The sequence below is a fragment of the Pseudochaenichthys georgianus genome, unplaced genomic scaffold, assembly GCF_902827115.2.
Source record: "Pseudochaenichthys georgianus unplaced genomic scaffold, fPseGeo1.2 scaffold_1841_arrow_ctg1, whole genome shotgun sequence".
In the NCBI taxonomy this organism is placed as follows: Eukaryota; Metazoa; Chordata; class Actinopteri; order Perciformes; family Channichthyidae; genus Pseudochaenichthys; species Pseudochaenichthys georgianus.
The window spans coordinates 1-13149 of NW_027262598.1; the positions used below are offsets into that span (position 1 = coordinate 1).

Genomic DNA, 13149 nt, shown 5'->3' on the forward strand with positions numbered 1-13149 from the left:
CCACCATCTATCTCTCTATCTATCTCTCCATCTATCTATCTATATATCTATTAGGGATGGGAACGATTAATCGAATATTCAGGTATTTGAATATGAGTTATTCATTATTTTTTTTTACATTCGGGAGGTATGCCTAAGTTGATTATATATTATCAAATTGAATAATTCAATGTATACGACAGTGCCATAGCTAAATGTGTTGGATCTAAAGGTGTGTTTTGCTCCGCTCACCGGCCCCTCACAGCGGGCAGAGCTGCAGGTGCTGATCTCTCTCTCTCGCGTCCGGTTATACTTCACTCGCGTTTATGTCCAAATCGATCAGATCTAGCTAGTTCTAGCCAATGATACGGCTGCTGCCCCTCCCTACACGCAGATCACGCAGACTCAAACCTCCTCTTAGGCCCAAATGCGTTCCGCAGCCGTTGCGAGGTTCCGGTGCTAACAGTTTATGAGCGTGCTCCCCCGCCCCCTGTCAACACTCGCGACACATGGCCAGCCTAAACAACAATAAGCGCTGCTTGGCAACCGTGTGTGGCGGCAAAGTGCATAGACATTTTGACAGGAGAGATTTAGTTTAGCCGGTATTCAACATATTTTACCAGCCATAAGAAGAGTCCTACACAGACATGGCGTCAAAAAGGAGTAATGTGTGGAAATATTTTGACCAGGTTAGTGAGTGCGGTATAGAGGTCAAACTATGCCAAATTAAACTTATATATACATGCTATACCTTGCTATACCCGCAACCTCCGTTCCAGCTGAGAGGGTCTTCCCCACAGCTGGCTTGATTGTGAATCGCCTCCGCACATGAAAGCTGTAGGCCTATAGCTGTCAAACTGTGATCACCAGTTCAATACATTTGACAAATTCGACTTGGTTTCTACACTTATTTGAACATGTATTTATTTCCCCCCAAAAAAATTAGAATAAAAATGTTTGCATTTTTATTTTTACCCAATTTTTTTATTATATAGGATGTATACATTTCGGTTAACCGTTTTTTGAGGGGTCGAATATTGGAATATACATTTGCTTTCAAATTCCCATCCCTACTATCTATCTCTCCATCTATCCATCTCTCTATCTCTCCATCTATCCATCTATATAAAACGATGTATTATATTACATGATTGCCTCTGCATTGGATTATTATCATATAGGGAAATAACTCCGTCTGAAAGCAGAAGTCTAGGGAAAATAACTGCAAGTCTCTTCAGTGCGCATGTCACCAAATGAGATGCATTGTGGGACATGTAGTTCATGGACACCGTGCTTCTGTGAAGCGGCATGTAACCGTATAATAAAGTCATTATATTCTTTGCAAGCAACATAGAATGAAGTCGCGGGCCGGACTTTTGACACCCCTGCTATAAAGCGTCATGAAGTGTTGCATTGTGGGTTTCTTGGGATAGTTTTCAGAGTTCAATAGAAAAAGGGTTCTGTTTGTTTTCCTGATCATGTTTTTGTTGTTTGTTTCCAGAGTCTGAGGATGAGGTGGAGGAGATCGAGGAGAGGATCCCCTCCCCCGACATCGCTCAGGAGGACTCGGCTCCTTTCTACGACCCCACACCCTGGTGAGGATCTTTTACTTCCTGTTAGGGCTTTATCTGAGGTTGTGGAGAACAATTGTCCCCCAAAAAAAATCAGTAGAATCAGCAGATATTTTCCTTCCAGTTCAGAACCGATGGCCCCCGGAGACGATGAAGAAGTTGCAGCGAGTCCAGAACCAGAACCTGAGGAGGAGAAGGAGGTCGAGGTCGTGGAGCTGAAGCCTGAAACGCCGCTGGAGACGCAAACGGAAACAAACACATCGGACGAGCAGACGGAGAAAAGCCCGGCCGCCGCCCCTCCCCCCACAGCTGAACCCATCGTCGCCGAACCAACACCTGCCGCTCCAGAAGAAAACAGGGTACGTCTGAACATGGTGCATTGGGGGGAAATAGTTGTGCACAGAGGATGTATTTGTGTAGTCCGACCCAGAAGGAAACGTCTCCCTGGTTCCCTCCACAAAAAAATCTATTTCTCCACTTGATTTTGGATTGTTGCAGAAAATGACGAACGTTTATGATGCTTACAAGTTGAGTTCATCAGGATAATCTCCACACATTAACACCAGTTTATGATTACTGTAGTAAAAAGCTAATGTTGGGATATAAAGGAACTACAGCACAGTCACATGACTTCCTGTCACCACCGCTAAGCTAAAGGCGGCTAATGTTGGGCTATAAAGGAACTACAGCACGGTCACATGACTTCACGCCACCACCGCTAAGCTAAAGGTGGCTAATGTTGGGCTATAAAGGAACTACAGCACGGTCACATGACTTCACGCCACCACCGCTAAGCTAAAGGTGGCTAATGTTGGGCTATAAAGGAACTACAGCACGGTCACATGACTAAATGTCTCTCTCTCCCTGCAGCAGTTCTCCTGGGCGTCCGTCACCAGTAAGAATCTTCCTCCCAGTGGAGCCGTTCCAGTTTCAGGGGTCCCTCACGTCGTCAAAGCCCCCACAGCACCGGTACGTCTCCTAAAATATCTATAGGATGTGATAATCTATCTGACAGCCGTCTGTATGATTTCAGTCTTTGAAGAACCTGTTAACGCGACTACTTCCTAGTTTTTTGCTACGAGATGTTCTTTTCAAACTGAGGCTGCACTTCCAAAATGTTTGATATTTTGAGTAGATATGAAGCCAGCAGGCCACACACTTCCCTCACTGGCCGTGCCTTTTTATGATGTTTATCAAAGTTATAGCCCTCACGTCTCCCAGCAGAGAAGCTGCTCCGTTTCTAACAAAGTGTGTGTGTGTGTGTGTGTGTGTGTGTGTGTGTGTGTGTGTGTGTGTGTGTGTGGTGTGTGTGTGTGTGTGTGTGTGTGTGTGTGTGTGTGTGTGTGTGTGTGTGTCTCGGTTTCTAACAAAGTGTGTGTTGTTGTTTCAGCCGAGAGCCGAGGTGAAGTCAGAGACTCAAACAGCAGCAACGAGACCACAGAGAGACCAGAGGCCGAACAGAGAACAGAGACCAGGAGGACCTCCACCAGTACACAGAGGACCCAGACCAGGTACACACACCACTGTTTCCCCTAGGAGTCATAGCAACGGTGCAAAGGCAGCAAAATGTGATCGTGGAATTTCTTTATGTGTGAAGTGCGACATGGCTGAGCTGCAGACGTTATGAGCACAGGGCAAAAGGCAGGATGTCACAACAGCTGTTTGTTTTTGGATCAGACAAGAGAGACCACAGAAGGAAATTAAATGTTAAGCATCCATATGCAAGGACTACTCTTAAACACATGTGTATTTCGGTAGTTGGTGTACAATTGTGGAATTCTCAACACAAGGATCTAAAGAATTGTATTTGTATTTTTCAGTTAAAGAAGTATAAATTAAGAGAGATGGGACGATAGGAAGCAGAATGTGAATAATAGGGTTGCCAGAAACTGACCATGATCAAAATCGATTATTCGGCAGCCCTGGCGAATAATAATCGATTATTCGACCGACTGTAAGTTCGAAGTAGTTCCACGAGGAGGAACTCTTTTTACCTGCCGCTTTGTTCATCTTTAGTCGCACGTGAGAGGGGGGGGGCGGGGTCGGTGTGTAGCAGCTGCAGCAGCAGTCTGCTCTGCACGCAGGCTTCCTCCAAGTTTACAGTAAAACAAACTGGTGGTGTGACCAATGGCCATTTACAATTATTAATATTATTACTATTATTAGCATATGTATATTTATATATATTTTGGTTGAAACTAAGCCAGAAAAAAAAAACATTAAAAAAAAAAATATATAAATAAAATCGATTTTTAAAAAGAATATTCGAGACTGTAGCGAATAATCGAATAATCGCTGGCATCCCTAGTGAATAAGTCCATGTCCTCTGGTCCTTCATGTTTTTGATGTCTCCTCTGTATTTGCGGGTGCCATTGTTATTGTTGTTGTTATATTACCATCATGCGTCGCTTTCCAGCTTCTTCTCCAGTAGGACTCGGAGGAGGGTGTTGCACTTTTCATTTCCTTATACATGTTTTGATGTTTTGTTTCTTTCCGTTAACCGTCAAGTGGGAAATAAGTATTTTTTGTGTGTTTCTCTTAGAGTCCTCAGATACCGTTATGTTTGGCTGTGAACACAAAACATATTATTCTGAAGGGCAGACCATCTATTTGTATATATTTGTATTTATTTGTTTTTTTAGAAAGGGGCAGATAAGATGTTGTTCTTCTCCCTGCTCCTTTTCGCTGAATGGTAGAGTCATGTTTTGTGGCAATTATTGTACATTTGGTTTTGCGTACCACGAGCGGGACAAATAAAAATGAAATGAAATATGTTTCGATGCCAGCACAAGAAAGGCTCTCGAGGCACATGAAGTGGCACTGTCTCAAGATTTAGCAAAATACACCTTTATAGAACATACAGTAACACAAATACTACAAAGGGAGGCGTGTGGCGCAGTGGGTTGTGCGTTGGGGTCACGGGTTCAAACCCCCCTGCAGTCAGCATGTCGTTGTGTCCCTGAGACGGTTCACCCCAAATTGCTCCTCTCCACAGTACTGAGTATGAAAGTCGCTTTGGATAAAAGTGTCTAACGAGTGGCCTGTAATGAAATGATCCACATAACGAACAATCAAAAAGAGCGCTAGGGGGCGCCACTTATTATTATTTAAATAAATAAAATATATATATTTTTTGTACCTGTCAGGCCCCCGAGCAGCTATTTGTATATAGGGGAAACACACAGTTTAGACTGCCTCTAATTAAGGCGTGATGTGCATACAGCTTTGTTCTTGTATCCTGGTCATCTCGTTTCATGTACTGTATGTATTCTATATTCTCTCAGTGCGGGAAGGAGAGCAAGGAGAGACGGAGAGTCGCCGCGTGGTTCGATACCCCGACGCCCAGCAGCTGTTTGTGGGGAACGTTCCTCACGATGTGGACAAGACGGAGCTCAAGGAGTTCTTTGAGCGTAAGTCTCACACATTATATATATATATTAGCAAGAGATTGTACAGTGCAATCGGAGAGATGCATTATGTTCACGTTTTTGAGCAAGTCCACGAATCCAGTCGAAGTGGCGCAGCTGCTGGCGCCACTTCGCCCGGGCCTCCGCCACTCTCTCCCAGTTGTCCGTCGCAATGTCCAGAGCCTTCATGTCACGTTTTACGACAACCTTGAAGCGCAGCAGTGGCCGTCCTGTGGGGAAATGCAGTTGTTGTACCTGCTGTGAGAGTGAATTAAACATGTCCCCCCCCCCCCTCTTCTACAGAATATGGTACAGTCCTGGAGCTGAGGATCAACAGCGGAGGGAAACTTCCAAACTTTGGTTTCGTGGTGTTCGACGACTCTGAACCCGTTCAGAAGATCCTGAGCAACCGGGTGAGACGAATACTCCAAGTAGCTGTTATTCAATCTTTTACCGGATGCTGCACCGTCCTTTCTGTTCAGTCTGCTCCTGTATATATACCATCTAAGCATTCGGTTAATAACATAAGCAGGTGCTGATACAGGTGAAAAGTGCAGAGGGAAATACATCGACACAGATTGCAGGAAATAAAACATATAAAAGATTTACTTCCTGCCCGTTAAGTTATCCAATCAGAATCGTTTGTTCAACCAAACGGATTTAAATAACGTTAATCAGCCGTGTTTAGATCGGGGTGACTTCGACCTACATGTAATTGAGCTTTTTAAACGCATTAGAACAAACATTTTGAAACTTCACCAGAAATACTTTTTTTTTTATTATCCTGAAATTCGGTTGTTTTCTGGAGAGAAAAAACCGTTTATTCAAATTAAACAAAATAATGACCAGGTTTTTTGTTATTAAAGTTTGTATTGATGAACATACATGCTACAGAGCTCACATGGTACAGCGTACAGAAAGGCAAGGCAAGTTTATTTATAGAGCACTTTTCAACGCAAGGCAATTCAAAGTGCTTTACAAAAAAAAAAAAAATGAAAGACATTAAGCATTAAAAAAGAAAAGCTAATCAAATAAACATTAAGAAAAAAGTACATGGATAAAAGTTACAATGCAGTCTAAGATATGAATAGTTCAATTAAACATTACAAGAAAAAGTACATGGATAAAAGTTACAGTGCAGTCTAAGATATGAATAGTTCAAATAAAAGCAGCGACAAAAAGAAAAGTCTTCTTGCTGGATTTGAAAGTAGTCAGAGTTGCAGCGGACCTGCAGGTTTCTGGAGTTTGTTCCAGATACTTGGAGCATAACAACTGAACGCTGCTTCTCCATGTTTAGTTCTGACTCTGGGGACAGAAAGCTGTCCTAAGAAAGAGGAAGGTCAGGCTACCGAACATGCGAGGTTAAAAGAAAACAGAAAAATACATTTAGATTACCAATCAGACCCGACAGCGATCATAACACAACAACGATGCTTAGAATCAAAGACCAGGTTTTTAATCTTTACCCTGTGTGTCCTCCCCCTCAGCCCATAATGTTCCGAGGCAGCGTGCGTCTGAACGTTGAGGAGAAAAAGACCCGTTCGGCTCGGGAAGGCGACCGGCGGGACGTCAGGCCTCGAGGTCCTGGGGGTCCTGGAGGTCCTAGAGAGAGGATCGGAGGTGGAGGAGGAGGAGGAAGAGGAGGAGGAGGAGGCCCCCCCGCCCGAGGAGGCATGGCACAGAAACCCAGCTTCGGCTCTGGACGAGGAGCGGGGCCCAGCGAGAGTCGCTACCCCAACCCGCGCCAATAAAAGGCTCGTTCAGCGGCCCCCCCCCCAAACACCCAAAACCCCTCCAACCAGAGTTAGATTTACTCTCTGGATTCAACTGCAGCAGGAAGCAATCGGACAACAAGCTAAAATATTACTGTACATCGTAGTGGTATAAAAACATGAGTCCAGTCATTTTAGGACACACACACACACACACACACACACACACACACACACTGGATTCAACTGTTTCAACTGCAGCAGGAAGCAATCGGACAACAAGCTAAAATATTACTGTACATCGTAGTGGTATAAAAACATGAGTCCAGTCATATTAGGACACACACACACACCATCACACACACACACACACACACACACACTGGATTCAACTGTTTCAACTGCAGCAGGAAGCAATCGGACAACAAGCTAAAATATTACTGTACATCGTAGTGGTATAAAAACATGAGTCCAGTCATATTAGGACACACACACACACCACCATCACACACACACACACACACACACACACACACAGGCATACACGCGCACACTGGTTCTTCCACCTGAGTAACTTATCAGTTTTGGTTGAGAGCTCTCCACATCCCCCCTGAAGATGGCTTCTTCCTCTTCCTCACCCTCCTCTTCCTCCCCTGCTGCTCTGTTTCCCGCTGAGGAATCCAGAATGTCCCTCCTCCTCTTCCTCCTCTCTTTTTGTTTACCCCTCTCTCCTCCACCAACACATGTATTATCTGGACTTTTTTTTTGTCTTTATTCTTTTAGTTTTTTCCATTGCTGAACTTGAATTCATTAAGAAACACACACGCTAACACACGAGAAAAAGGGTAAATACTACTTGAATTGGGGATTAAAAAACCCAGAGGTTAGGTTTTTTCGCGTTCTCTCTCCCTGTTTCTTAAAGGAACGTGTACTTTACTGCTTGGGCAATCCTGTGTATTGCTGCCACCGTTGTACCTGGCGATGGATCTGTCTTATCTTTTTATTCTATCAGGTCAAGAGCTGAACTGTCGTGGTTTTAATTTGAGTAATGTTGGCTTGTTAAACATGTGACAGACGGACATCCGAGCGGAGCGTGTTTCAGATCATGTATCAACAATCCTGTCAGGCTTCTTTACCGATGCACTTCATTTGTCATCACGTTTAAAACGAGCTCACCTGCCGATGAGAGAACTAAATTAAAAGTGATTTACTGTTTTAAAACCTGTCTGTTTCGTGGTGTGTTCACTGTCTTCTCTGGTACCGGGAAAAATGGAACTTTTCAGCAGAATCAGGTTTATCACCAGGTAGGTTGACGAGTACGAGGAATTGACTTGGTGTCGTGGTGCATACATACAAGTAAAACAAGAATTAAAAACAGAACTAGAAAAATATAACATATAAATATATGTGTATATATAATATATATATATATAACCATATAATGTTATATATATATATGTGTATATAACATTATATATATATATATATATAATATAGTTCTGTTAATATAACAGAACTAGAAAAATGTAACAAATATAACATTTTATATATAAAATATAACATTTATATATAAATATTATATATAATATGTTATATTATATATAATGTAACAATATTAGAAATTGAATAAAAATCGGCAGTAATAAAAAACAAAACGGATATTATATTATATATTAAAAACACTCGGGGATGTGAACGGGAGAGTCTTAAACCTTTACTTCGAATGTTATGAATTGTAAGGTGTCCTTGGGTGCTGTGAAAGGCGCCTCTAAATAGAAATAGTTATTAATTTTGTTTCAGACTAACGATGTCCAATGAACATATAGGCATGATTTGACATGTTCCAACTTCCAACCACTTTTTGAACTTATAACTAATGAGAAATGGCGTGCACGAAGAAATGTAATCTTGAACACTTTAGTGTCATGATCTGCAATTTGGACAGGTCAGTAAACCTTTAATATAAAATGTGCTGCAGCAGGGCGCTTTAAAAAAGGTAAACTATAAATAATTCCTCCTTACTCCACTGACGCTAAAATTACTAAAATTGAAATGCTTGCAGCGATGATGTTAGCCTGAAGTAAATTATTTTCTTGTCAGAGTACCAGCATGCGTAGTTTCCATGCTTACACTTTTTTAAATGACCAATTATTCAAAAGTACTACTTATCGATAGCACTGAAAAATAGAGCGTGCAAATAGCTGTTGGTACTCCTTTACAATAAGACTACTCTTATAAATAGGTTATTAATTTAAACACTTTGTTAATCATTAAGAACCATTTATAAACCAGTTCTAACATAGTTTTCATACATGGCTCACTATTTGGCAAGAGGACTAAGCCTTACATTGGCTACTTAGCGAGAATCAACTCGGTGAGCAACAGATACCAAGGATGCTGGCTGCAGTATTGAGTATGTTAGTCGCTTTGAATAAAAGCATCTAACGAGTAACATGTAATGTAAACAATGGGTTGGTTGGGTTCTGGAGGTGTGGTTACAGCAATTGTGCTTGGTTGGCGTGGCCTGGCCTGGTGGTGGGGCCCAATGTGATATATTTCCATGGGGCCCCAAATCCCTGGCGGCGCCCCTGGTTGTGTGCGTGTATGGCCAGAGGGCAGGACCTATAAACACATTTACTACCCAATAGCATTGTGAGGCCGAACAAAAGGACCGTTTGACTATGTAAATGTAGTCTTTTAAAAAAACAAAACATTTACTGACTTTTTTAGGATAGTTTAAACTTTAAACTATCCTAAAAAAGTCAGTAAATGTTTGTCGTAATACATCTATTCATTTTCTTCTCAGAGTAAACCACTGGTTTAAAGAAATGTTGTAAAATTACAACCGGGGGCCTTACAGGGTTAAGGGCTATTGTTTATTGTTATTTACTTTAAGATGTGTATTCTTAACCTATCATTGAATTTAAAAACTCTTATTTAAATGATGCGTGTGTGTGTCTGTATTCCTGATGACACACTGAGAGAATGAGCTCAGAGGGCTGCTGATCATCATGAGCTAAACAGTCTGTATATTGCATTACATGTGTATAATGTAAGCTTTGCCTGCGGGAATACGAAAAAAATAGTTGGATATACTGAATATTATTTGATCTATTCCACCACCACTTAATCCCAGATAATGTAGAGGTGTGTTGTAGGTGCCTTAAATAACCCCTTATTTTCTAGTGAGATGTATTTTTATGTTCATATAATAGTGATTTCAATGCTACCCCAAAATGATCTCTGGTTCCATCCTGGCCACCCCACTGAACATGTCCTGGCCACCCCACTGAACATGTCCTGGCTCCGGCACTGGCTGGCTGATGAAGAAGACGAAGTAAGCTAGGTAGCCAATATAAGGATTAGCAGTACAGATAAATGTGGGCTCACTATTTGGCAAGCAACCGGTCACAGTTGCCCTGTTTATCTCATGTCTTATAAAAGCTTATTAATGATTTATAAAGTGTTCACAACCTAATTAATAAATTAATTACAAACTATTCGTAAACACTTTCTTATTGTAAAGTGGTACCGAAATGTTATAAACAAGAACCCTGGTTTAGTTTCAAGATCTGCAATTTGGACATGCTATTAAACTCTTAATATAAAATGTAAAAACTTTATTTATAAGAGACGTCGTAGCTAGCAAGATAAGTTTAGCAATTATGAATAACTTGGGACTTGTTGGAGTTTTACTTATGGGGCTAGCATGAAATAAAGACCACGCAGAATTTGGATTAACAAAGAAATGCAAATCAAAAGTTGCAAGAATTTCATTCGAAGCTACTCTACTTAAAAGTAAACTCAAATAAATACTAAAATTACCCAAAAACATGCGGCAATGATGTTTGGCCTGTTAGCCTGAAGTACATGTTGTCTTGTTGCTTGATTTTCTTGTCAGAGAACCAGAATGCTTAGCTTGCATGTTAAAAATAAAACATATCTATGTCGGGGGTTTGCAAACATCATTTTCATGTGAGTGTGCATTTTTTCCGCTGTGGAAAACATGCGTGTTCAAGACTCTTAAAAAACGACGGAGATCAATGGCTTCTTCAATAATTGTCCCCTGGCCACACAAATGGCAAAAAGTGAGGACATTTGTGTGGACAAAAAAAATAGGTGGCGCGCAATGCAGTTTTATTTCCAGGGGTTAAATTAGGATTTGATATGTGACCTTAAAGGTGGGGTAGGTAATTCACTTCAGAAACACTTTTTGTTATATTCCATGGAATGCTCTCAACATCCCGATAGCAATGAATATCTGAAATACTTTGACGATAAATACATTAAAAAATTCAATTTTCTCCATTCTTACCTACCCCACCTTTAAGGGCTATATAATCTGCTCCATTATCTGTATCAAATGCACATTGATGCCACCAAATTACACAATACAAATAGAAAGTACTACAAATAAATAAATGTACATCTTAAAATTGTAATATATTGTAGAGCCGATGAATACTCCACACTTTATTTTCCATTTGTTTCAAGACAAGGAACATCTCTCTTTGCTACTGTCAAGCTGGCATGAATAACACCACACGGTACCCTCCCTAGCAGGTCCATGTTGCAACACACAATATACACAACGGTGAATTATGTCCCACAATGTTCCACCACACAAGCCCCCCCAGAATTCACCCATACACAAAGTCTGTGCGGCGGGGAGGAACGACAGGCCGACCACCACGACTCTGGAGCCGGGGAGGTGGGACCGGAACCGCAGGCCCTAATTCGGTGCCGGGGGCGGCCCCGTCGCGGAGGCCGTGCCAGCACCACCGGTTGGTGAGCAGCCTTCACCCGGTCCACCGAGACGTGCTCGGCCTTATCACCCAGGTCGACCACCAAGTGCTTGTCCCTGTGTTCCAAGACCCGGAAAGGCCCATCGTAAGGGGGCTGCAGGGGGCCTCTGTGCGGGTCGTGCCGGATGAACACGTGCCCAGCCGAGCGGAGCTCCACGGGAATCCGGGACACCTGAGTTCCATGCTCAGCAGTGGGGATCTGAGCAAAGGCCTCAGCGGCGTCCTGCAGGAAAGCCCGCTGGGCCGTCGCCGACCAAGGAGCTGAGAATCCCCTGGAACCCTCAGCGGCTGACCGTAGACCATCTCAGCCGTGGAGCACTGCAGATCCTCCTTAAGCGCGGTGGTCCTCAGGCACAGCATCACCCAAGGCAGCTTGTCGACCCAATTACCGTCAGGCCGGCCCTGAGGGTTGCCTTCATGGAGTGATGGAAACGCTCGCAAAGACCGTTAGCCTGAGGGTGATAAGTGGTTGTCCTGTGAAGCCAAACCCCTTGGACGTGAACTGCGAACCACGGTCTGAGGAGATGTCTGAAGGGGTGCCAAAACGACACACCCACGTCATAATGAAAGCCCGAGCTATGTCAGCCGCCGTTGTTGACGTGAGAGGGACCGCTTCCGGCCAACGGGTCGTCCTGTCCACCATAGTAAGGAGGTAGGAAAAGCCCCGAGAGGAGGGTAATGGACCAACCAGATTGATGTTGACGTGGTCAGACCTCCTCTCGGGCACCAGGAAACGCTCCAGGGGCCCTTCGTGTGGCGGTGCACCTTAGCACACTGGCAAGCCACGCACTTGCCGGCCCAAGCCCTCACGTCCTTTTTGAGCCCCCGCCACACGAACTTCGCGACCACCATCCGCACCGAAGGCTTTCCGCCGGGGTGCGACAGGTCGTGCACCGCCTCGAACACGGAGCGCCTCCGACTGGCGGGAACGACCGGACGCTGCTCGCCCGTGGAGACGTCACAGAGCAGAGTGATGCCCGCGTCGCCGAAAACCACATCCTCCAGGCGCAGCCCCACGTCATCCCCCCCTTGAGATGTAGGAAAGCGGTCGTTGCTGACGAGCAGACCAAGGCTCCGCCACCTTGGACATGGCGAACGTGAGCGGCTTGTGGTCAACGAACGCCGTAAAACGGAAGTGCCGCACGGCCAGTCAGAGTCCAAGGAGCTCCCGGTCAAAAGCGCTGTACCTGCGTTCCCTGGGCGTCAGCTGGCGGCTGAAAAAGGCGAGTGGTTGCCAGGCGCCCTCCAGCCACTGCTCCGATGCGTCTGTGGTAATGAATATGGGGGCCGTGGATGACGGATGCGCCAACAGGGCCAGCGCGTTCTTGACCTCCTTAAAGGCAACCTCAGCCTCCGCCGTGCAGTCGATCTCCTGGATGGGGGCCTTACCCTTCTACGCCTCATACAGCGGCCGCATTATGTGGGCGGCCTGGGCGATGAAACGGTGGTAGAAGGTCACCATCCCCAGGAACTCACAGAGGAAACGCCGCAACAGCCTCAACCTTCGCCGGCAGGGGTGCTGCCCCGCCCTTGGTGACGTGGTACCCAAGGAAGTCAATGTCAAACACCCCGAACAGGCACTTTGCAGGGTTGATTATCAACCCGTGTTGGCTGAGCCTCGTGAAAAGGGCTCGGAGGTGGGACAGGTGTTCCTCCTCAGAAGTGCTGGCGACGA

At 44.2% G+C, this 13149-nt stretch overlaps 1 protein-coding gene across 1 annotated transcript; it reads left to right on the plus strand.

The window, feature by feature from the left end:
- Positions 1–1480: 1480 nt before the first annotated feature.
- LOC117441620 (ras GTPase-activating protein-binding protein 1-like) lies at positions 1481–7890 on the plus strand (the record flags this gene model as incomplete). The annotated part of the gene is made up of 7 exons (XM_034077685.2): positions 1481–1574; positions 1675–1909; positions 2421–2519; positions 2941–3061; positions 4835–4960; positions 5261–5370; positions 6445–7890. Coding segments are annotated over 7 exons (1049 nt in total), but the record flags the coding sequence as incomplete, so codon positions are not given.
- Between the last annotated feature and the right edge of the window lie 5259 nt (positions 7891–13149).